Source organism: Channa argus, chromosome 7 (assembly GCF_033026475.1).
Source record: "Channa argus isolate prfri chromosome 7, Channa argus male v1.0, whole genome shotgun sequence".
Lineage (NCBI taxonomy): Eukaryota > Metazoa > Chordata > Actinopteri > Anabantiformes > Channidae > Channa > Channa argus.
Genome location: NC_090203.1, coordinates 5,862,694 through 5,885,175, shown reverse-complemented (window position 1 = coordinate 5,885,175; position 22,482 = coordinate 5,862,694). Strand labels below are relative to the sequence as shown.

The window sequence follows — 22,482 nt, the reverse complement described above, 5'->3', positions numbered from 1 at the left end:
TATCTTGTGTATAAAACTAATTTTTTTTCTGTAAACTGATATATTTTTATGCAACTTGAAACCGTTAATAAAAGAACGTAAAAATCATGCAAGTGCAGTTTGATGTGTCACATTTATTTCAATGACAAATTCCTATAATACGTTAATAGACGTTTACCCATCTTGCATCAATATACAGTGATAAAAACACCGTAGTTGTCGGCTTTCCCAAAGAGGAGTTGTTCACGATGGATAAACTACACCGAATTCTTAACCTTTCATGTTCGTTTTCCATTAAAATTCAGATTTCAAAGATTAAATGTTCAACACAGACGACTGATTCTCCTGCACACAGTCCCGGTTGGACACAAAAGTCAATCTAAAAAGTCTGCGGCCTCAGCAACAACTTTATACTGAAATAACTAAATTAAGCTGCCTGAAAACCCTATTTAATATTATACAATTCTAAGTTGACCAACAGGAAAAAGGGTCTCACAGGCTGAATGACATCATATTGTTAGCGGTCTGAAATTGTAGTTCAAGTTCATTTGTTTGGCACATGATTTAGAGTAACACTACCGTAACTGTAAATGGACAAAGCAGGTTTAATGAAATACTACTGCTTGGACTTTTTCCTCTTTGGGGGAAGTGCTTCCTCGTTTACCGTGCTATCTATAGAAAGTTTGCCCTTTTCACTTTTTTTCCTTTTATGTTTTACCGTTAATTGTGTTTCTGCAACTTTTGCTTCCTCCAATAAAACTCCAGTTTTTGTGTTCTTGGTTTCTGGAGCAAAGTCCTGGACCAGCTCTGACTGACTGGATTCTGAATAATTGCTCTCCTGTTCCTCCGTCGGGTGCTTGGAGGACTTCTTCTTCTTCTTCTTCTTCACTTTAGTGTCAGTTTGCAGCACAGCTGTCTCTGCTGGATACCTGTCATTTACTGCAGGGGAAGGTAGGTGTTGTTCTCCATTCTGCTCCTTTTTATTTTTCTTTGTTTTATGCTTCCTCTTTGTTTTGTGAGAATGGGCCACTTCACCATTTCCTACACATATTACATTCGCCTCAGTAATGGATGCATTAGTCATAATTTTTGCTTTCTCGTTGGCTTTCTTCTTCTTCTTCTTCTTTCGTAGTTTCACAGCTATCTGATAATTTTCAGTCACATCATCACAGATTAGTTCATTAACAAGCGCAGTGGATCTCTTCCTTTTTATCGTTTTCCCCTGAGCATCACCGTCTGTCTCCTCCTGCCTCTCGGTTCTCTGGTTAGCTGACTGGACCGTTGATGGTGAGGCACTTGCTGTCTGGCTCTGCTTGCCATACTTAGCCATGAACTCAGCCTCCTGCTGCTCCAACCTGACTAACTTGGCACTCATGGTCAAACCATGTCTCGCTCCTCTGTAGGAACGAAACACAATCAAACATCAAAGTTAGACCATTATTTAGATTTCCTCAGACACATGACAAAATATTTCAGGCTGTTTTGCAATTTATTCCAAAAACCCTTGTATAATTTTATGAATGAACTTACTTGTGAGCCGTGCGTCCCCCACAAGCCTTCATTAGGTCAGAATCAGAAAGCCTGCAGAGTTTCAATGAGTAACTTAAGTTTTAAAGCGCTACTGACATATGATGAAATCAAATGAAATACATTCATGTTTATAGCCCAGGATACTTTGCTCATGCACAATGTCACTAGACTTTCAAGTAGAAAGTGAAAAACTCCAGGTAAACCGGTAACACTTCACTGCAACCCCTCTTCTCTAGTATTTATAGACAGGCATCCAAAAAAAAAATTAAAAATGGCAGCTATATGAACAAATGATGTATGACAACATTGTAAAACGATTTAGTAAAATAAGAGTAAGTATAACGGATGTTAGGATTGTTGACAAAGTCTGTATATTCAGAAAATATTAAATAGACCCATATATATGCCTACAATAACTTTATAGTGGTTCTAAGGATTGCATACATTTTTATATAGCATTAATGAGGCTTATTAGGAAACCAAGTCACCAGGTAACAGTTTTAATCTAAAGCTGTTTAAGCAAAAGTTCTTACTTGGTGGTGCTGGACAGATCCAGTTTCTGGTCATCTTCCTCATCTGAGCTACTGCTGTCTTCTGAGTTGGACGACTTTAGTTCTGGATGCTCCTGACCAGAAAGCAGTGTGGCTGACTAAAAGAGGAGCAAGTATATGATTTATATATAAAAAAAAAATTACACAATAAAAAATACACACACACACAAAATATATACAGCACAACAGTCACTGAGTGCCAAAGCTTACCAAACAAACAAATAAATAAATATATTTATTTTACCACCACAAATACATTCTCATTATAGGGAACATTTAAACAGGATAGCTACATGTCAAACCCTCAAATTAAAACTCTGCACAGTCAACTAACTACACATTTTTTGTGGATAGCAGACTACAAACACTGCATTACATTGCACCATAACCCAATAAATAAGAATCAAACAAAAAGATTTACCTTGACAAAGCATCCATAAAGTTTGGCTTTAGCCAGTGTGGCTTTCCGTGGCTTTTTATTGGAGATCATCCCATTCTCTTCATCTGCCTCGGCTGTCTTCTTTAACTTAATACCGTTCTGGATCACACAGAAAACCAGAAAACACTTGACCTTCTAATAAAAACCAAACCAGCTACTCATATTCATTAACCAGAAAAGACAAACTAATGAGTGCAGTCAGCTGCTAAAATGTTGGGTTGGAAAAAATAAATAACTAAAAATTCAGTTTTTACTTCAAAGCAGAAGCGATATTACTGGTGATTTTAGGAGTCTTAATAGATTTATGGGTCTTGCTTTGAAGTTGCTGCTTTGATTCATCTAGCTGCTCTTTGAAAAACCCTTCTCCCACTGACATGACAAAGTAGCTTAATTCAGCTACACTCACAAGTGGAGGACGTTTATCAGTGAGTGTTATGTTTTCCCACTTATGAATCAGATGGTAACCTTTGCAAACGTTTGACTGATTGCAAAAGATTTTTTGATGTATCACATCCTTTATATAACAAGTGATTATTGGCTTATTCAGAAATAAGTCACCCAGTTAACATAGACATGAAACTGCACATTTCACTTTATTTATATTTTAAATATGCCCAGCAAGTCAGGTTAGGTGATATAGGAAAATAATTGAACCGTGATCTTAGAGCACTATGGCTATTTAGCAAGAGAATTTTCCAAAGGTTCCTCTTTTCCTATACTATTTAGTAGATATTTAGCAGATACCTGGCTTAACTGAGGAAGTATTTGATCTAATTATAGTAGATGTGTGTTTCAATAATCAAGTCAATTCCATCAATAACTTGTCCAACAGCCTGTAGGGGCTTTGTGTTGTTACACTAAATAGCAGCTTCAGGACAACAGCTTTTCTTCTCACACATCCTTTAGGTTGAAACCAAAATATATCCAAACAACCAGTGTGACTTTACTGTTTTGCTTTGAAATCAGCGTCACCTCTTGGCAAATGGCATTTTTACCATAGTTAGCAGCACTGCAGTCAAACTTGTTTGTGTCTTAAACTTTCTTTATTCACTCTCATTCACTTCCAGTGCAGAGGAGCGCAGATCTCTGCATGTGATGCCTGTGGCAACACTCCTCTTAAATAAATGAATGAATAATCATAATATAATATAAATGCAGCTTATGCGATTTGAAATTTGTGTTTTGTTAAATTGCGATATTAATTGGAACAATTTATCGACAATATACTAGCAAATAGCTTGAAATAAAATGTCCGGTCCACTCATCTAGAGAGTGCAGATACTTGTGAAGTATGACCTACTTGATCGGACTCCACCTGCAGACTGGAGGAGGCTTTATTGAAGACATGATCCCACCAGTGGAAGGTGAACTGCTCGCCTTCCTTATGACCAACCTAGTTAAGAAAACAAACAACCTGTTTGAACCTGTTGTGACGAGTAACAGAAACGTTGCACCATTAACCTAATGCTGCAAAGAAACCATGGTCACTTACCCCTCCTTTGTCACACTTCACTTTGACTTTGATAGCTTCCGATATCCCATTTTCACCTCGACCTAGTCCTTTACCTGGGAGTGAAAATATGTCTATGTGAGCCTGAATAAGCAACCTTCATGCAGTCTGACAAATTCTGGTAGAGGACCTGAAACGGACAATAAAACAAAACAAAGAGATCCAAATTGTCTTTACCGTGTTCCCAGCCATGACGCAGGAGTTGCTGCTCTGCAAACTTCAAGCCACGACTTTTCTCTTGTACAACTTCTGCCATCTGTGAAAAAAGGACAGAGTACGGTATGAAAAGACAAATTTATGATTTATCAGTGTGGACACGGATTATCAACATGGGTTTAAGACTGTACCAACAGGTAATAGGGATTGTTGATCCATTCTGCATTAAATTATTAGTGAAAAACACAAAAGTCAAAGCAGGACACACATTAAAGTTTAAAGTCAGATGTTGTAAATACTCCATTCAAATATGCCATGTCGGTATTTCTGTCAGGGACTAACTCGGTGTCAAACATCACTTTGTTACGGTCAGGTAAACAAATCTTTTCATGTTCTCACGGTGAAAGATTTGACACTGAATAGGGTTCCTCGTTGAGCAAATGAAACTATAGAAGCAAGTAACAGCTTAAACGGTGAGAATTTTTAACAAATGAGGATTTATTGCCATTTTCTATTTCAAAAGTTAACAAAAGACCTTTTAGTGGATCTCTAGGGAATTTCTGTCACTGTTTTTTGTTTCCTGTAAACTTACTTAGGGGTAAATTTTGGTTAACGTTAAAAGGTTACTTTTGATACATAAAAGAAAATTTGTGTTAGTTAATCATCCTGTAATCTTTAAAATGAAACTGCATCATTCACTGAGGTTGAAAGCTAGCATTTAGCCGCACAACAATAAAAGCCTAATTTAGCGCTATTCCCAGCAACTAGCTTGTATTCACATCCGGTTTACCCGGTTAACGTTTTACAACATTAACCACAATATAAATTAGAACTCAAAATACCTTTTAACGTCTTATCGCTAAAAAAAAACTTCTACATCAAACTGGGAGAATACGTAGGTAAATGAAGCAGCAGTCGCTAGCCATGCGGTTTCAACAGAACGCCGACATGACAGCGGAAATACGTCACTGCGGCTGCGCTCTTCTTCGCTCTAATTATTTTTGCAGTCGAGCAGCGGCACTGTCACCCCCCAGTGGACAGAGGTACTGCAGTGTATCTCTACGCTTTCTACCGAGAGAAAACGCAACACAATAACACAAAAAGCTATTTATTCTAACTATTGTATTGTATTGTTAGTCATGTAATAAGCACTGAATACTATCACGTGTTATATACTGGGTAATATTTCGTTTGCATTGTAATAATGGATTCTTAAACCTGAACTGCCCGTGTCATCTACGAAAAATCTGAAAAACGTAATTGAATATAGGCATACAGGTGAAGGGTACTGACTTAAATACAAGTTTACATAATGAAAACTTTAAGTAGCCTACCTTTTGAGGTCAATGACAATTTATATATCATATATTATAATATTGTTACTTCCCCTAGCACCTCAAAACAGTCAAAACTCAAATGCTGAAATTGTTAGTCATTAGTAAATTCACATGAATATAATTGTTATCATTTTGATAATTAATTTAATGTCACTCAGTTTATAATATAAACTTAAATGTAATTATTGGCTATATATGATATTAAAGTAATCATTTTGGGTTGTTGGCTCAAGCAGTTTGAGTACATTCAGTTAGGTTTCATGTAATGTTAATGTGCTCCTGTCATATTCTCACCTAACACAGAAAAAAGGGAACCAATACGAAAACACTTTGCAACAAATGAGCTTGATTTAAGATAGCAGATTATGTCAGCATCGCATGATGTTTATTTTTTATAGTATATTTCATCTCTCCATCAAAGTTCAACGATGTTTAGACTCTGAAGTAGTTGCCCCCATGACACTTGAATCTCCTCTTAGGTTTCCAAAATAGTTCTGCAAAGCTGAAAAAGGTTTTTTAATGAATTTAATGTGCAACTAATGGACATAACACAAGTTGCTCACTAGATGGCAACACTAGAAAAATAAAAAGTCAAGTTTATTTCTTAAAAGTATCCCAGATGCAGGCGTTTATTGTTAAATTGTTTTCTTGATTTGATTAACTCAATCATTCTTATAATTGAGGTTCAGATTCTCTTCTTTTCAAACACGGACAGTAAAGATTAAGTTTAACACTTTCAAGTGTCTCTAAGCATCCGACAATATTTAAGTATTAATGGTAAATGTTAATGGCATTTTTCCACTAATACACCGTTTGCTCTCCCTTTTACTTTTTCTGATCGTACCAGGACAACTGAAAGTGACTCTAACATACTGACACCTCTTCTCAGTGTCCACAGCAAGCGACTGCTGGTCAGCCCCATGTAGCCTTCAGGAAACTGTTATATTTCCCCCTGCTCTTTTTTTTCTGTGCACTGAGGATGTCTGCTCCACCAGGCCTCCATCCATAAGTTGTTTGTCAGTGTCAACCCCTCAACAGAAGAGGGCGGGGAGGGGGTGGGGGTGGGGGGTTTACATGGCTGGCCTACTGTCTGCAAGGAAACCTTCCAGCTGCTGGATGCAAATGAAAAAACTGACAGACAGTGATCTCAGAGAGAGAGAGAGCTATTACACAGCTGTCAATATAGTTTATGTGTGTGGGAAATAAAAAGAGAGAGTGTCTGTGAAACATGACAGACACTCTTAAAGAGAGCTAAAGGCCAAATGTGACCCAAAGAGTCTGGACACTAAGACAAAACTTACAAAACTCACTGGGCTGCACGGAGCCCTGGCCTCAGCCCTAACCAGTTTGAGAAAAAAGACCCCAACTACAAAACCAAACTTATCACACAGGATCAGTGTTGGACATTGGCAATGCTCTTTGGGGCTGAATGGGAACAAAACTACATATTATATATTTCCCAGCATTTGTTTTGTACATCAGTCTGATAAATAATTGTTGTATCACTGTCTTGTTATAGGTCAGCGTCTGTACATGCAACCAATTCTTAGCAGGTGAGTTGAGTTCATCCTTAATTAATCAGGTAAATCATTAGACATGTTGAGAATATGTACTTTTACTGAAAATCCCGGGATCCTCTCTCAGTCTCTCTCTGTTTACCTCTTTTCCAGGTATGATGGAGAGGAGATTCACTGTTCCAGGCAATTTCTGGTGGTGGCGCCGAAGTTGCTCATTGCCCTCCCTGAATATACTTGTTTGTGGTTTCTTGTAGCTCTTCTCTTCTTTTCTTCGTCCACTCTCCACCCACACTAACAGTGCACCACTGAGAGCCACCCACCCTGAACCTGGCTGTGTCTCAGGTTTCTTCACTTAAAGGAGTCTTTTCCTCTTCGCTGTTGCTCAAGGGCGATTTGTTGGCTTTTATCCGTTAATTCTGGTCGGTCTTGACCAAACTTTGTAAAGTGCCTTGAGATGGCTTCATTGTGAATTGGTAATAAAACTGAAATTAACTGAGTTAAAGAGCAGAGAAACAAGAAACAGGAAAGTAACAATACCAACATGCTGATACCCGTCATTCATTAAAACACATTTGTTGAGAGAAACACGTCTGCAGTTTGTTAGCGTGCCTTGAAATTTGGTGTGAGCTTTTACTGTTCCCAGATAATGTGTTCTAATGATTTTGTTCACCTTTTTAAACATTTGTCAACTGCTAAATTACACCCCAACAAACATTTTGGTTCATTAAGATTATTTTAACAACCCTTCTGTTAAAAAAAAAAAACTATTTATGACATTGGAATGTGCTGATTAATAAGTTATGCTTAATGTCTTCTCAGTGTAAATATTGTCAGCAACTGCTTAGAATGAAGACTGAAAATTAGGGGTTAAGGGCTACTGTATTGTAGCAGTCTGCAAGGAGTCCACACACCAATTTACATATTATTTACACATCTACTGTAAAACTTTCATTTCTACACTGTGGCCACTTTGGAGATATGAAGTGTTTTTGAACTTTAAAGTTGGTGCTGGGTAGTTTTTGTTACAGTTCAACCTCAGCCGTTTCCAGCCTAATTAAGCTAATCTGGAAGGTAGGTCTGACCCGAGAAACCAAGGTCGGGTCGCAGATCTGAGGAGTTGGAGCCGGCAGGAGAGGAAGAAGTTTGGATTAGTCCCGTGTCCAGAGACAGAGAAGCACAGAGTAGAGGTATCCATCGAGAACAGAAAGAGGCAGGACCTTGAAACAGAGCCAGGGTAGTTTACTAGAGAGGCAGAACAATTATCGTAAGGTACCAGATGGGACGGAGGCAAAACAGGGCAGGTCCAAAACAGGCTCAATACAAAGTCAGGTCAGACCACGATAATGAGAATGCTGCAGAGTCAATGCAATGTGGTCAGACAATTTGGCAAAGACACAGAGAATCTGGACTGCTTAACTAGAGAGAGGCTGGACACAGGTGAAAACAATTACACTTATAATGATGGTGAAACTGGAGGCACTGCAAGGGGTGGGGACAAGAAGAGGTGATTTCAAAATAAAAGTCCAGAAGCGGAAGTGAAGCTGGGGATCGTGAAGTTTTCCATGACATGTGACACTAATACACCCTTTGCTCTCCGTTTTACTTTTTCTGATCGTACCAGGACAACTGAAAGTGACTCTAACATACTGACACCTCTTCTCAGTGTCCACAGCATGCGACGGCTGGTCAGCCCCATGTGGCCTTCAGGAAACTGTTATATTTCCCCCTGCTCCTGGTTTCCGTGCACTGAGGATGTCTGCTCCACTAGGCCTCCATCCATAAGTTGTTTGTCAGTGTCAACCACTCAGTTTTTCATTATAAGGAGTTCGGATGATGTCATCTGGAGGAGCTCTGGAAAAGCACACTGACCATGATGACAAACTTAATATTGTTTGTGTCAAAACCCTTGTTTACATTTACCACCCAAACTGGAACCAAAAGAAACAAGTTCAATATCAGTGAAGTCCTTTAAACTAAACTCTTCATTTCAGTACAATGAATTCTTGTTTAAACCGTTTTCAAATCCCTTCTACCCTCAAACCATGATTTTAACGTTTTTGCTCTATTTTTGCAAAAAAAAAAGAAAAAGAAAAAAAAAGGTTAATCCACAAAAAAGGTGAAATGAGTTTCTTTTTCCACCTGCGAGAGTCACATAAAGATCCAGTTTTCCATTAGATAACACCCCCCTGGACCATTTATCTGGTGAAATTCCTCAACACACACATAGACATCGAGGTCTGCAGACCTGCTGAAAAACAAAAACAACACTCAGTCTCCCCCTAGACCTCCTCTCTGCCCCATCCCTCCTTCTTTCTCCCCTCCTCCTCCACCTCCAGTCCCCGCGCTGTCACAGTTTTTCCACTTTATTTGGCTTCACTTCTGGACCCTCCCCCGTTGGATGCGACTGCTCTCTCTTTTCTCTCTTTACACTCTTCTCCATGTTTATACCGCTTGAGGATTTTTCTAAGTGTAAGCCCTTAAAACAAATGCTTTTTTTTTTTTTTTTTTTTTTTTTTTTTAACGGTCCCATTTTCGCCTGAACTGCAGTAGAGGGATAAATAATCTGGGAGTTCGTGACCGGCAAGGTGAGTAAAATGCTGTGGGTGGTTTTCATGAACACAGCCAGATTGTCGCGGTTTGTTTAAAGGCTAAAGATTTCTGTGATAATTATGACGATATTTGCATTAGGGCTGACAGATGCGTTTTAAATTACGCACGGTTTTTACGCACTGCATGGGAATGCGCTATTATGGCAAACAGCGTGGCATGTAACACATTTCCCAAAATGGTTAAAGATGCAGCAAAAAAAATGTCTCCATCAGGGAGTGAGAGCAACGGTGCTAATCTATTGTTCTACTGAAGCAGTGGCAGACAACGTATTTCTTATTTGTTTAAGGAAAAGTAGTGCAAAGTAAAAGGCACTTAAAACATTCCCGCAATCAAATCGTCGGTATAACGTAAAGTATTTGCACTTATGTACACACATGACCACAAGGTATGTTATGAAATATGGTCCAGTTAAGGATGAAAACTGAAAATATTACATCATGAATACTAACACACAAGGCTTCCTGAATTATAGTGCTTTGATTTTACACTTGCAGTTGTATGTCAAAATGTAAATGAGTCTGGCTACTTTTATTTGAGTAAAGAATTTGTAACAACAGTTTGAGTAAAAGTACATAACTGTTATTAACTTTGATTACTATCATGAACTATATAATCAGTCAATGTGTACTAGGCTTTTTTCATACAGCACAATACATTATGGTATTATAGGGATTATCGGTGTGTCATATAATAAGCATGAAGATGTTTTGCAGTTAAAATATACTGTATTGCAATACTGACAGTAACTTTCTCAAGTAAAGTACAAGAACCACAAAATCAGTAAATGTGCTTAGCACTGCTTGTGACAGTGTGTGGATCACATTTCATTACCATTTTTGGCAGATTTCTCAACAGAGTTTGGTGTTTTGCTCTTTATTTTTCTCACAGGCTCTGTGTGAAGGTAACACACCAACAAGTGAACAGATTACAAATGGAACAACAACAAAAAAAACATTCAGCACCTAATCAGAGAATGAATTGAAGTGCTCATTCCAGTGATCTCCTGGCACTGTGTCATATGCACTTGCTGTACTTTTCCTGCTTTAATGAGTTTTTTTGGCATCGCTGACTTTGCTTTGACAACTTCTCCAGTCACTATCAAGAGAGCGTGACTCAGAGAAGCTGTGCTCGTCTGGCATGTCCCCTCTATCTATTCATTACAAATGAAGTTGCAAGGAGTCGGTCGGCTGTTTCCTCAGTACTCTACCTCCTCCTCATTTTCTGCCACTGTTGTGTTTGATTTTTTTGTATTAAGTCGTTCAGACTTAATCCAAGCTCCGGATCCACCCCTCGTGTTTGTGTTTTGGGTCACAGAGGAGCTGTGACTCAAGCCAGTGAAACGTGGCGACCAGGCGGCTGCAGCCCATACAACTGTGTGACATCCTGTGTGTGTGCGATGGTGCCACTCGACTTTCATGTCCTGTCAGTGAAGCTAATCGGATGAAGTGGGTGTTTTCTGCTTTATTGATGCCTTTTGGGTTTGTTTAGTTTAACAAAAGCACGTTTGACAGTGTTTCTTTTTTGTAAAGGTCAAATCATTGAAGCAAATATGACACAATGAAAATACTTTCTTGCACTAACTGAAAACACAAAGGTCTTCATTATGTGGAGCAGCATCAAAGGCATTTGTGTCCCAGACTCGTTGAACAGAGATATGTTTTTTAGCGATGCTCAGCCTTCTAGCCAGTGAGAAAATGTCACTTATTTATGCTTGATTGCTAGATTTTTGTAGGATTCTCCTTTGTTATACCTTCAAAATGAAGACCAGCTGAAGGGTCTCCCACAGCACGGAGTGGGAGGCCTGTGGGGTGCAGGGTGGACGAGTCTCACGCCAAACCTACTTTTAAGCCACATATTATAGCTTTAACAAGGTTGTTCATAGTCATTTTGAGAAATCGTCTGACACTTTTACGGATTCTCTGTATGTTTAAAGCTTAAATGATAAACTGCTGTACATGGAAATATGCTGTTTTGGAAACAACCTTCTTATTTCATGTCCTCAGTTCGGCTGTAAATCAGACTTAGAATTCAGCACATTTCCACCTAGTGTATGATTGAGGACTTTTTGATTAAGGACACCATGGCACCATTTAGCTCATACAAACATCTGTTAGGTTGGCAATATACATGATTAACCATTACGATAAATCTGAACCACCTGGTCTGAGCTCCTGATCTGGCAACGAAAAATCCTTTCCTGCAACTTTCCCTTGTCCTTCTCCAAATATTGTATAAGTGTTGGAAAAGTACTGTGTCATTTCTCTTTGTCCTTTTGTGTTGAATTCACACTTATGGGTTCAATGAATTGAATACTGTGCACATGTGTGAAGTAACACAGCTGTGCCCTTCTCAAGTGGACCATCTTTCTTCAGTGTCCTCATATGAGATTCTCATTAGTGGCAAATAGCATCTCCCTCTTGAAAATGCGTCATCCCTCCTCCAGACTGTTTCATGTATCGGGGGTATAATGGTGACCAAAGTCATCTCTTGTCTGACAGCTGGACATCTGGTTGACTGACTGTGTGTTTGTCCAGGAGAGGACACGGGCTCAGGCGAGGTATTGGATATGTTTAGTTTGGGCATGACACTGGCCAGAGACACAAGGACGAGCTAGTGAAAGCAAAAAGTAGGACTGATGTGAGTCATTAACATTAACTTGATCCCCGAGTGGCTGCACCCTTTTAAAAGTTATTGTGACAACATACGGGGCAACCAGAGCATCTCCCCGAAGTCTGTATGAAAACCATAACTTTTCTTGACAAGTTTGAACCCGATGGCCACACACCATTTGTTTTGTTTTGGTGGGATCAGAACCTGAGGTCTCTGCTTGTATTAACCATTGATTCATAAACCCCACGATAAAGTTTTACCTGCTAGTGCCCTTTTCAGTAATGCTTACCCTCTGACATTTTGTTTGTTTTCTTTCAGTTTTCATGATGTTTGGCATTAATAGTTATTGCTGAGGTGTGTTGTCACTTTTCATTTTGGCAATAATGGTGATACTGTACTGGGTACTCTAGGACTACAGGGTCAATAATCCATCAATATTTCAATTTCTTCTTTTTATTATTATCTTATCATGATAATTAAATCTGTCAGTGGAAATTCTTATCCAGATTATTAGCCATTTCTCTATTTTTTATCAGTGCCAAGCCTTTTCCCATAAAAGATATGCAAATGTAAAAAACCTGAACTTTTACTACTCCCCAAGCTTCTGTTTTTGCTATACAAATAATTCTGATGAAAAAGACAAAGAGCAGAGGGAATTCAAAGGAAGGTGACATGGGCTGGATAGTCCTACCACAGGCTTATATAAGCCTTTCAACCTCATGTGCTCTGCAGCCGTGCAAATAATTTGGAGTCAGCTGCAGCCCTCCATCTCGGGGGTTTTGGTTCGCTCGTTCTGCTCTGGCTGTGGAACATGTACAGTTTCATTGGGCTGTGGCTCAAATAACCAATCATAAAAAACAGAGGTCAGGGGGGTTGGGGCTGGAACAGAAGGAGGAGCCAGTGGTGGCTTGATGGAGTGACCACAGACTACTTGTGCTGTGGTGAGGGTCTTTCCTGAAGTTGCTTTTGCTGGTGGTTGGTGGGTGGTGTTAGGGGGAGGTGGGTGGAGCAGCAGTGGAGACATTGTTCATTAAGATTTCAGAGGCTTTCACTGGTGTGTATGTCTCACTGTGGTGTCTATGCAGGACGCCTGGAACCAAGTGAAACCCGAGATGTAGAATTAGAAGAAATGCAGCACCATGTTCACGACCCAGAGGGCTTCTCACGTTTGGTTTCCACCTCTGTGATGAAAATAGGGTCATGTTTATGTTGTTTGTTTTTAATTCTAAGTGAGATCGGTTGTGCAGATGGGACACAGAGTGTTTATTTTGTCAGTTTGGAGATGAAATATCATGGGTTTACCATACATGATGAGAAGTTTGCATGAGAAAAACAACTGGAGCCTTTATGTCATGCTTGGCATTGTGTGGACATGAACTCCTAGACCTCTTGATGTTTTTCTTGAACTCAAACCCAGATCCACTCAACCAGCTGTGTTAAGCTATGACTGCGGAGTCGTCCATCTTGCATTTTATGAGAGGACTTATTTTCTTTTGTGTGTGTGTGTGTGTGTGTGTGTGTGTGTGTGTGGGTTCTGTTTTCCAGGCCACTTCTGAAAAACAAACCTAGGCCCAGGAAAGAGAGGATGACAGATCATCACTATTTGTCAGCATCCTCATTACTCAAAACAACACAAACTCTGTCTGCATGAACTTATTCGTTTTTTTTTTTTTTTTTTTTTTTTAAGGAAGGGGGGGCAAAAGGTGGTGGTGGGGGGGGGGGGGGGGGGGGGGTTCTGTTGAAAAATATGGGAGAAATAGAGCCAGTTTAGGTCCAGTGGCATCAAGGACGTTTTCTGGTCCCAACCCACATCTGTTTAGATGTCAGAGGAAGAGAATGGATGTACACGCAAGGTGTTTCCTATCGGCTTCCTATTGTTTCATCCCTTGGTGCTCCATGATTGAAGAGAGACAAGAGAGTGTAGACCTCAGGTGCCGTGGGGACAGAGGTCTGTTTTTTTGAAAATGTGTTTCTCTTTTACCCTGTGAAAGAAGCTCGGCTGACGAGATGACATTATTATTTGCAGACAGAGGATAATGAACCAGTAATGCAAAAAGCGTGTTCTTTTCAAAGTGCTGACAAGATACTCTGTGGTCACTTTCACATTTTCAGGGTGTTAACAGCAAAGTTGCTTGCTCGCACATTAATTGCAAACCAGTGGAGAGTAATTGACGGAAAAGCCCCACTGCATTAGAAAGTATTTCTCCGTTGCCCACAGACGACCTGCCGTGTCTCCTGCTGTTTCTGTTTGTCTCTGGGGATCCACAAAAAGACAAGTGCTAATAGTTTCCCCTCCACTGAATTTCCTTTGAGTTGTGAACATCATGCACAAACAAGATGACAGGACCCTGGACCCATCTCTCCCTTCCTTCATTAACAATGATTGTCTCCCACAGTGGTTTTTGCCCAGGATGTCCTGTGTGGTGGCTTGTATCTGGATCTCGTCTCCTCCTTGCCCCAGCCTTCCTGTTGTGCTAGCCAGATATCCCGGTGTCATACCACAAAAAGCCCCTAGTGATAAATGTGTTGCACAAAACAGATAATCATGCCAGGGTTTTTCCTTAGCACATTCTGCAGAGCTTACCTTCATCTTTCATTAGCCGCAGGGACGCCCATCAAAATTAATGGCACCGCCAATGGGGTACAAGTCTAGTGACTCTGCTGGGAAAAGCACAGAGGCTCATCATCTCCGAGAGTTCACCTTCAGGCTTGCACACGTGGCTCAAGTTTCTGAGCGAAGAAAATAAGGTTTTGACTTCCAGATACTTGGAGGATGAGGCCCATGTAAAGAGAAGGAGGCACAGACAGTTTTGAGCTAATCGTAAAAAAAAAAAAAATGCTCCAAAATGATTACTTTAATATGTTGCAGGTTTTCACCTTGTCCTCCAAAAAGGCAGCACACCATATGGCAGAGGTAGGCCTGTAAATCAGTAGGGTTTAACTTTTAGGAATTTACTGGCCCAGGCTGGACTTCCTGGAAACAGAGATAGAGAAGGAAAGCCCATAGAGATAATACCTGATAACTGTTGTGTTGAACTCTACCTGTCTTGGTGATGTGTTGCTGCTGCTGCTGCTGCTGCTGCTGCTGCTGCTGCTGCTTTTTGTGCAGATGTTCAGCCAAGCCTTTGCTACAACGTAATTGAAATGCACATGTGTCTTCCAGAGTGCAGTTCCTCTCTCTTATACCCTGCGGGCAAGCAAAACTGGAGTCTTTTGCAAATTAAGCAGGTGGGGCGATATATTTTTTGGGAGAAGAAATGGGACTCTGCACTAATGCTGGAAGCAAACATCAACAACAGCAGAAAAGAGACTGCCACACCAGCTCAGCTGCAAAAAACAAAATAAAAAAACGCTGCCATCCAGTCACATTAGGAGTGTTGTCTTAATAGAAACCACATGCGGCATGGTTGAAGTCTGTTGTTGTACATTGTTCTCTCTTTTGTACAGCCACGACTTAAAGACTCACATTAAAGCTCTTGCATGGGAACTTGATCCGCATTATGAAATATGTCGTTCATAAACCTTGTGTCACAGTAAAGCCTGACGCTTCAGATGATTTTATTCAGACACCACAGACATTCAGAAGAATCTGTATAATCTTGTCAGTCGCCATAATCCCCCCTGTGAGCTCATATTTTACTCAGCAATCCACTGAGTTTCATGATACAGTTATGCTAGTTTATTTCAAAAAATAAAACTTAACCCAATTTGTGAAAATTGATTTTTTTTTTTAAATTTTTTTTATGAAGTGCAGCCTCCACAGGAGTGAAGAAGGCTTCTAGTATTGTTTTCAGGCAATGTAGCTCATTCAGCTTCTGTGCTCATGGTGGGTTTTGCCAGACCAGATGGGGTTTGATTTCACACCTCTCCAACTGAGTCTGGATGGCAGCTCCCCAACCATGAGGGTCAAGACCGCAAGCATACGCCATCTGCACGCACTGGAGCCAAAGCAAAGGTTAGAATGGAAAGAATAGACAGCACAGTGCCTGGGTGTTTATGTATGTGAAGGTACATGGAAAAGTTAAGGTCTGTGTGTGCACATCTGTGTTTATGTCAGTGTTCGATAGAGGTTTGTGATGACTTGGCAGGTTTTTGCTGCCTGTAGTCATTTCCTTCCAGTGACTACAGTCTGAATGCCAGTTTTCCCCCTTCAGAAGGTGGACTGCAGAACATTGCACCAGTGATCAACCAGCATGTGAGGGAGATGTAGAAAAATCGGAGAAAGCTGCGAAATGAATGCAAATATTTTTAGCATAATTATGTCACACTTGTGTGTCAGATGTGCTCAGTGGCTCTCTGCATTAGTGATAGTTAACACATAATCATGGCATGACACATTGAATCGATAATTGCTGGTTTTATTAAAAGCAAAAAATTATGAGTGTGATATAGTCCTATATTATTAGTCAACAAATTGGCTGAAAAATACATTTGGCAACAATGTGTTAGTCTGTCTCTCGATACTGTGTGACCTAATATGTGGCTTTAATTTGGGACAATGTTAAATAAGTTTGTCAAACATTTGTAAGGGCATAGTTTTAGCTGTGGATTAATACACATTTAGACCATTTTTGAATAGTTCTCAATGGCAAAGAGGAACAAACCATAGGACTTAGGCTACTCAGACATTTAAGATCAAATCATTGTTTTGTTTTTTTTAGCATTTGTTGGCAATAAGAAAAATATAGAACATCACCAAACTTAAGCTTGATTTGTTCTTCTGTGTCAAATCTACTGCAATGCTGTAGGCAGAGCATAGTCAGGTACGCTAGGCCGACATGCGCCTCCCCAGGAATGCTACTACACATTGTGGTGACGAAGACCATAACAACTGTGACTGGTCCACTTGGTAGCATTGTATTTTCTTCCATGTGTTTTGGTCCAGACCATCTCCTCTGGCTGATTCTCTGACCCCAACGTGATCCACTTGCAGTTGCCATTGTTTGCAGCACACCAAAAGAGCTCACCACATCGGCAAATTAACTTAACGCAGTGGCACAGAAATCCCACCGCGACAAATGCTCATAACGGTGTAGGCTTACACATAGGGACTATGTGATTTCAATGCAGGAGCTTTGTCTCGTGACAAACGTATTAGCAAAATCTCAAAGCGTATAAGGAAAACCTCCAAACAAAACATTTAAAGAAAAAGAAAAGAAAAAAATGAGAAAACCTCAGGAAGAGTAACAAAAACAAATAAATGCTGTGTGTCCAGAAAATGATGGACAATCACAGTAGCAGCATTATTGAATTATAGACGTGTAAAGAATAGAGTGAATAGAAAATCTTCAGCCAATAACAATCACATTTCCCTCTGGCGTTGCTTGAAACATCCAGTATAAGCTTACAGTAGCTGTGTGAACTTTAAAACCAGATACAAGTAGATTTCCTGTGGGTTCAGAGATTGGTTTGAGACCAAAACCAAACTTATTGGAGTTGAACTGATGGAGAAAACAAGCATTAAAAGGAGACAGAACAAGACACAGGTACAGCAGTGACATGTTTCCATCTGTTGTGTATTAGTAGTGTATTTTTTTAGTGGCGTTTTTCAGTACAAATTGAGATGTTGAGCTGCCTGCACAAAAGAATATTGTGCAAACTCACCTCATACTGCGCTTTCTACAGATGGAATGCCCAGTTTATTTTAATTAGAGGGAGGGAAATATACAGTCAGTGTCCCCACACACACCCAAGATAAGCACAGAATATTAATCCAAGAGCATCTATTTGTGACCAAATCCTTAAAAAAAAAAGCCCAATAGAACATCACACCGAGCACCAGATTTAAGTGGCTTTATAGCTTGTAAAATAATGACAGACTGTTTCCGTTAACACAGGAGTTATTGTGCTCAGCGATAACGCCAACAATTTGTGACTGTTGTAGAGTTCAGCGAAGGTTCTTTCTGTTTTTTTAAGCTCCTCTAAAGACTCTTGACATTGTGACTTGTTTTGGGGGAACTCCGCGTGCTAATAAATACAGATATATAACTGTTGGCCTTTACATAGTTTTATTGATGGCAAATCAGTCATAGTGACTAAAGATCCTTATGAATCTATTTTTATTGCAGCGTTTCCCACAACTTCTGACCCCCCCGAAGAAAAGAGGAGGACAAAAATTATTTGTTTTTGAGGCCATAAAAAGTGAAGAGATTAAAGAAATTAGCTTGTCATGGTGGGAAAATGAACACGAGGGGGATGATTTGATGTGTAAAAACAATTAGGACCAACACATCAAAAGGGTCAAATAAATGTCCTGTCATATGTTGGAGGACAGATTGTGGGATTGAGAAGCTGCAGCCCTAACTCAACTTAAGTTCTTTTATTCTGCTTGTAAGCTTTTGTAGTTTTTAGTGTGTATAATTAATGGTGCATTTTGAAAAATAAAAATCAACGTATCTCTATAACATGTGTTAGACACAAAAGGCACAAGAGGGAATCTGACACTTGACACATGACCAGTAGACAGAAATGGAGATTTTGTTAAATGTTGGAGTCTACAGAAGTTTCTTACGAGCTGTAGCCTTCTTATGTTGTGGACCGAGAGGTTTTTCGAACGTGCTCTTACTATGAGAGTTTACAATGTAAAACTATGTTTTTTGGTCACGGTTTGTGGAAGGGTTGTGTTATTTTACAGGGACTCTATGTGTCTCCACACCAGTATGATCCGCAGAGCATTACAGCACATATAATTACAACGCTGTATGGTCATGGTCCTTTAAAACCTCAGCCTGGGCCTCCATTTTGGGTTTTCCGCCATTTCAGTCACTAAAGTTTGGATTAATTTTTTTTAAAGAGTCCAGACATGGTTTCACTTCAAGGTGTGCAAACTCGTGTTTATGTTTGTTCTGCTCCACGGAGGTGAGCTTGTGTATTCATCACAGTGTCTGAGTTTGTTTTTGTGGACCCCTCTGCTTTCCCTGACCAGTGAAGCCACAGTCATCCTGCCTGTGGTTTTGGTCTGCAGTGTGGAGGACTAGGCAGCCGTTTGCACTGTGGGTCTGCGCGAGCCTCAAACGTGTCAGAGTAATGGAACAGAGAGAGCAAAGTCCTGCAACTGTCAGAAACGCCGAACGTCATAAACAAACAGAGAATTTCAGTGTGGAAAGCACATCAGATCATGCACATCATACACTAAATTTATTTGTTTTATCACCCAAAAGTCACAGCCACAATTAGTTTTCTTTTGTTGTATTTAACACATTGTTGTTGACTATTAAAAGGCATTACAGACAATTCACACTAGCTCAAATTACGTTTGTATAGGCTCATTGATTGTCGAGTAGCACTGTTTGAAAGGGTTTTCAAACAGTGAGTTTAATGCACAGTGAAAGAGGACGGAGAGCAATTTGCTCACGCTGCATTTTTGTGACAAATGCTAGAAAAGCAAAACCCAAGCCAGACCACTAATGTCACTTTTGTAACTGTGGTCTGTCATGGCTCAGTGGACATTTGTTCGGGTCAGGGAGATAATTATTGGGTGTGTTAATGGGACCCGAGGTACCGATTGGATCCAGCTTTAACTATATAACACACGATTGGAAAGGATAAGCTTGAACTCTACTTGGAGCCGCTTGGAATTGTGTTGCCTTTGATTTTTGCTTCAGCTTTTCTGCAGCTTGCTGTTTTTGAAATTGTCTAACTTCACTCAACTTAGAAGAAACTGCTGGAGAAGTTAGGAAGATCAGGGTTGTTGTGGTCTTTCACTTTTATTATCTGACAAAGTGTAGCTTTGTCAGATAATAATAACCTTTATGCATCCTTGTGAAGCTGAAGATGCTACAGTGGAACCAGAAGCTAAGCTTAAAGCAGAAAACGAGAAAATTAGAGCAAAGGAAGAACTATTGGAAATGACTGCTGCTCTTGCTGTTTTCAATGCTAAAATCCAGATCTTGAGGAAATATGAAGGCTCCGTGATGTCGGGTGGCTCAAACATTAGCAATGACGAGTTCGAACTCAATCAGATACAGATAGCAAATCTGCAAGGGATAACGTACCAATGCAGCTGAACAGTGTGAAGAAGCAAGAGATGAACCTAATATGGGGTGTTTCTGTGCTGTATTCGGTGGGAGTGCAAAGGCAGAGACATACCACCGTGTTTTCCAAGCAAGTGCTGTTAGCCAGCTTCCAGGGTCCAAAGGTCAACATGCTTCGCTTACAGTAAATCAGTGTCAGAACGGTATTAACGAAACTTTGGACAAACACCGGCACAGTTGTCCTGCTGATGGTGGCATCAAATCACAAAACACTTGCATGTGTTGTTCTAAAGGGCAGTTAGAAAAAAATATGCTGCGCTCTTCTGAATCATGCACCAAAAGAATATTAACGTTAACAAGTTTCAAATGTGCACAGATGACTAATAAGAGTTCAATCAAAATTCAAATATTTGTACCACCAAAGCTGAACAATTGGTCCATCTTCCAAATAAGTTGATTATTGAATGTAAATGTTTTCCAGAAAAAAATGTTTTTCAAGTCTGGTTTGTGTGTTTTTAAAAGTTTTCCAGCTTTTTGCAACATGTTCAGTTCAAGTTCTACCAGTGCTGTGGCAGCTCCCACAGGTTGCAGATAAGTTTTGATGAAGATCTTTGGCTTCAGCAGCTCTGTGTCAAGCCTATGGTACGGGCAACTGAGTTACCATGGCAACCTTATCACTTTAACCACTGTTATCCACATGCTCTGTTCTCCATCACCGTGGGGCTGTGACATAAGCTCCAGTGTTTCCTGGCCTCACTCACACAGACAGTCTCCAACATAAACAGACACACACACACACACACACCCAGAAGAATATCAAGCTATTTACAACAACAGGGAAATGTGAGGTTGTTGTACATGACATCTTGGATTCTTTAAATTTGCCTCTGCTTTCATGTTCACACATTTCACAAAGATATATAGTCTCCTACCACTGGGTTTTAATGGTTGCTGTGTCAGGTGTTTTATAAGTATGGCTGCAAAAAAGCTTCATTGCTAGTATATTCAACATATTTTCATTATTGATTAATCTGATAATTATTTTGTATTACTTGATTGATCACTCTCTTTGTGTGTGTGTGTGTGTGTGTGTGTGTGTGTGTGTGTGTGTGTGTGCTAAGTGATTATATCTTGTTTTGTTTAGTCGTATCACCAGCAGTCTTAAACCTGAAGATAATCAATTTTCAATGACATTAAAGTAAAAATGCTGCAAATTCTTTGTCAAATTTAAGAGAATTAAATCTTCAGTTTTTAAACCTTTAATCGCTGACCTAAATATTTGCTGATTCATTTTTTTTGTTAAACTGATTTATTAATTAATAACTCACTGGCTAAACCCTCTCAGGTCCGAAGCTAGTGGTTTTTACACACAGGAAGTTGTGGTAAAGGTGCATCTTGTTGGGGATGTTGACCCTCCCTCTGAAATGTGCCTGATGATTTAAAGCTAAGCTCAAAGCCTTTTTACCTCCTCAGGCCTTAGGTGTATTAGTTTAACTGTGACTGTGTTGCAGATATAAGCTGTTTAACTTCAGTTTTATGACCACTCCCGTCTCTATAAATGAATCTGTCTTGCTTTGATTAATTGTTGCAGCTTTATTTATACATATAACCATAGAATTAATCTCTGGTTCCCTGTGGAAACTAAACTTTTAATCAGTGCAACACTTCACTATATCCTGTTTTCTAAGTTAAAAAACGGATCCCAGACCACAGTTTCTGAGCCTGCCAGCTGAAAACCGGCCTGATTTTTTGCTGTAAAGATGACATAGAGTTGACATGAGGTGAATTCATTCGTTTTTCCACTGCAGTTCCTCTAATTAATAGAGTTTTAAAATAACGATTGGCAGGCTGCACAGAGCATCTGTCATTTTATTCAAGAACCTGTTGGTAAAAAGGTTTTTTGTTGAAAAGGATCCAAATGATTTGTTCCCCTGTTATTACTGGAAACTAGCAAAACTGTGGGACGGATCCGCTGACATAATTATGAGATAAAATTGCAGAGGCAGGGATCACCTGAAGACAATAACTGTTCAAAAAGGGAGACTGCAAAGAGAGAGCAAAGGTGAAAAGTTTAAGGTTCCTCAGCTTTCTTGCAAATAACAAACACCACAGAGCTCGTTCAGGAAAATTCATGCTTCTAAAATCCCTGCATGGCCTCTCCTCCTTTCTCTCCCTCACTACATCATCCGTTGTCGTATAACTCCCCTAAGAACCGTCAACTGCAATCGAGCTGCCAAGAGTTTTCCACTGAAAAGCTTTGTGGTCAAGTA

General features: G+C 39.8%; 2 protein-coding genes across 3 annotated transcripts in view; one reads left to right on the top strand and one right to left on the bottom strand.

Annotated features, from left to right (window-relative positions):
- Positions 1–93: 93 nt before the first annotated feature.
- On the bottom strand, positions 94–5,162 carry gpatch4 (G patch domain containing 4). The gene is made up of 8 exons (XM_067510710.1): positions 5,008–5,162; positions 4,187–4,265; positions 3,992–4,065; positions 3,800–3,892; positions 2,482–2,598; positions 2,043–2,158; positions 1,510–1,560; positions 94–1,376 (listed from the first exon to the last, which is right to left on the bottom strand). Exons 2-8 carry the CDS (start codon positions 4,263–4,265, stop codon positions 596–598), a joined length of 1,311 nt encoding a protein of 436 aa, XP_067366811.1. The 5' UTR covers positions 5,008–5,162; the 3' UTR covers positions 94–595.
- A 4,226-nt stretch (positions 5,163–9,388) lies between these two features.
- The window catches only part of pear1 (platelet endothelial aggregation receptor 1), a 39,912-nt gene continuing 26,818 nt past the window's right edge, over positions 9,389–22,482 (top strand). The window contains exon 1 of one of the 2 annotated variants that reach the window (XM_067509598.1): positions 9,389–9,604. Coding sequence is in view for 1 of the 2 variants with exons in the window: in XM_067509596.1 (XP_067365697.1) it covers positions 11,070–11,074 (5 nt within the window). In the remaining variant the exon portion in view is untranslated. Of the gene's footprint in view, positions 9,605–10,928; positions 11,075–22,482 lie in introns of those variants that run through there. The other variant, XM_067509596.1, reaches the window with a different exon arrangement.

Excerpts from the sequence above, each read along its gene's own strand:
- gpatch4 (XM_067510710.1), bottom strand. The coding sequence starts at position 4,265 with ATGGCAGAAGTTGTACAAGAGAAAAGTCGTGGCTTGAAGTTTGCAGAG. Across the intron at positions 4,066-4,186 it reads GCGTCATGGCTGGGAACACG|GTAAAGGACTAGGTCGAGGT; the intron begins GTAAAGACAATT and ends TTTCACTCCCAG. Across the intron at positions 1,377-1,509 it reads GGGGGACGCACGGCTCACAA|AGGAGCGAGACATGGTTTGA; the intron begins GTAAGTTCATTC and ends TCGTTCCTACAG.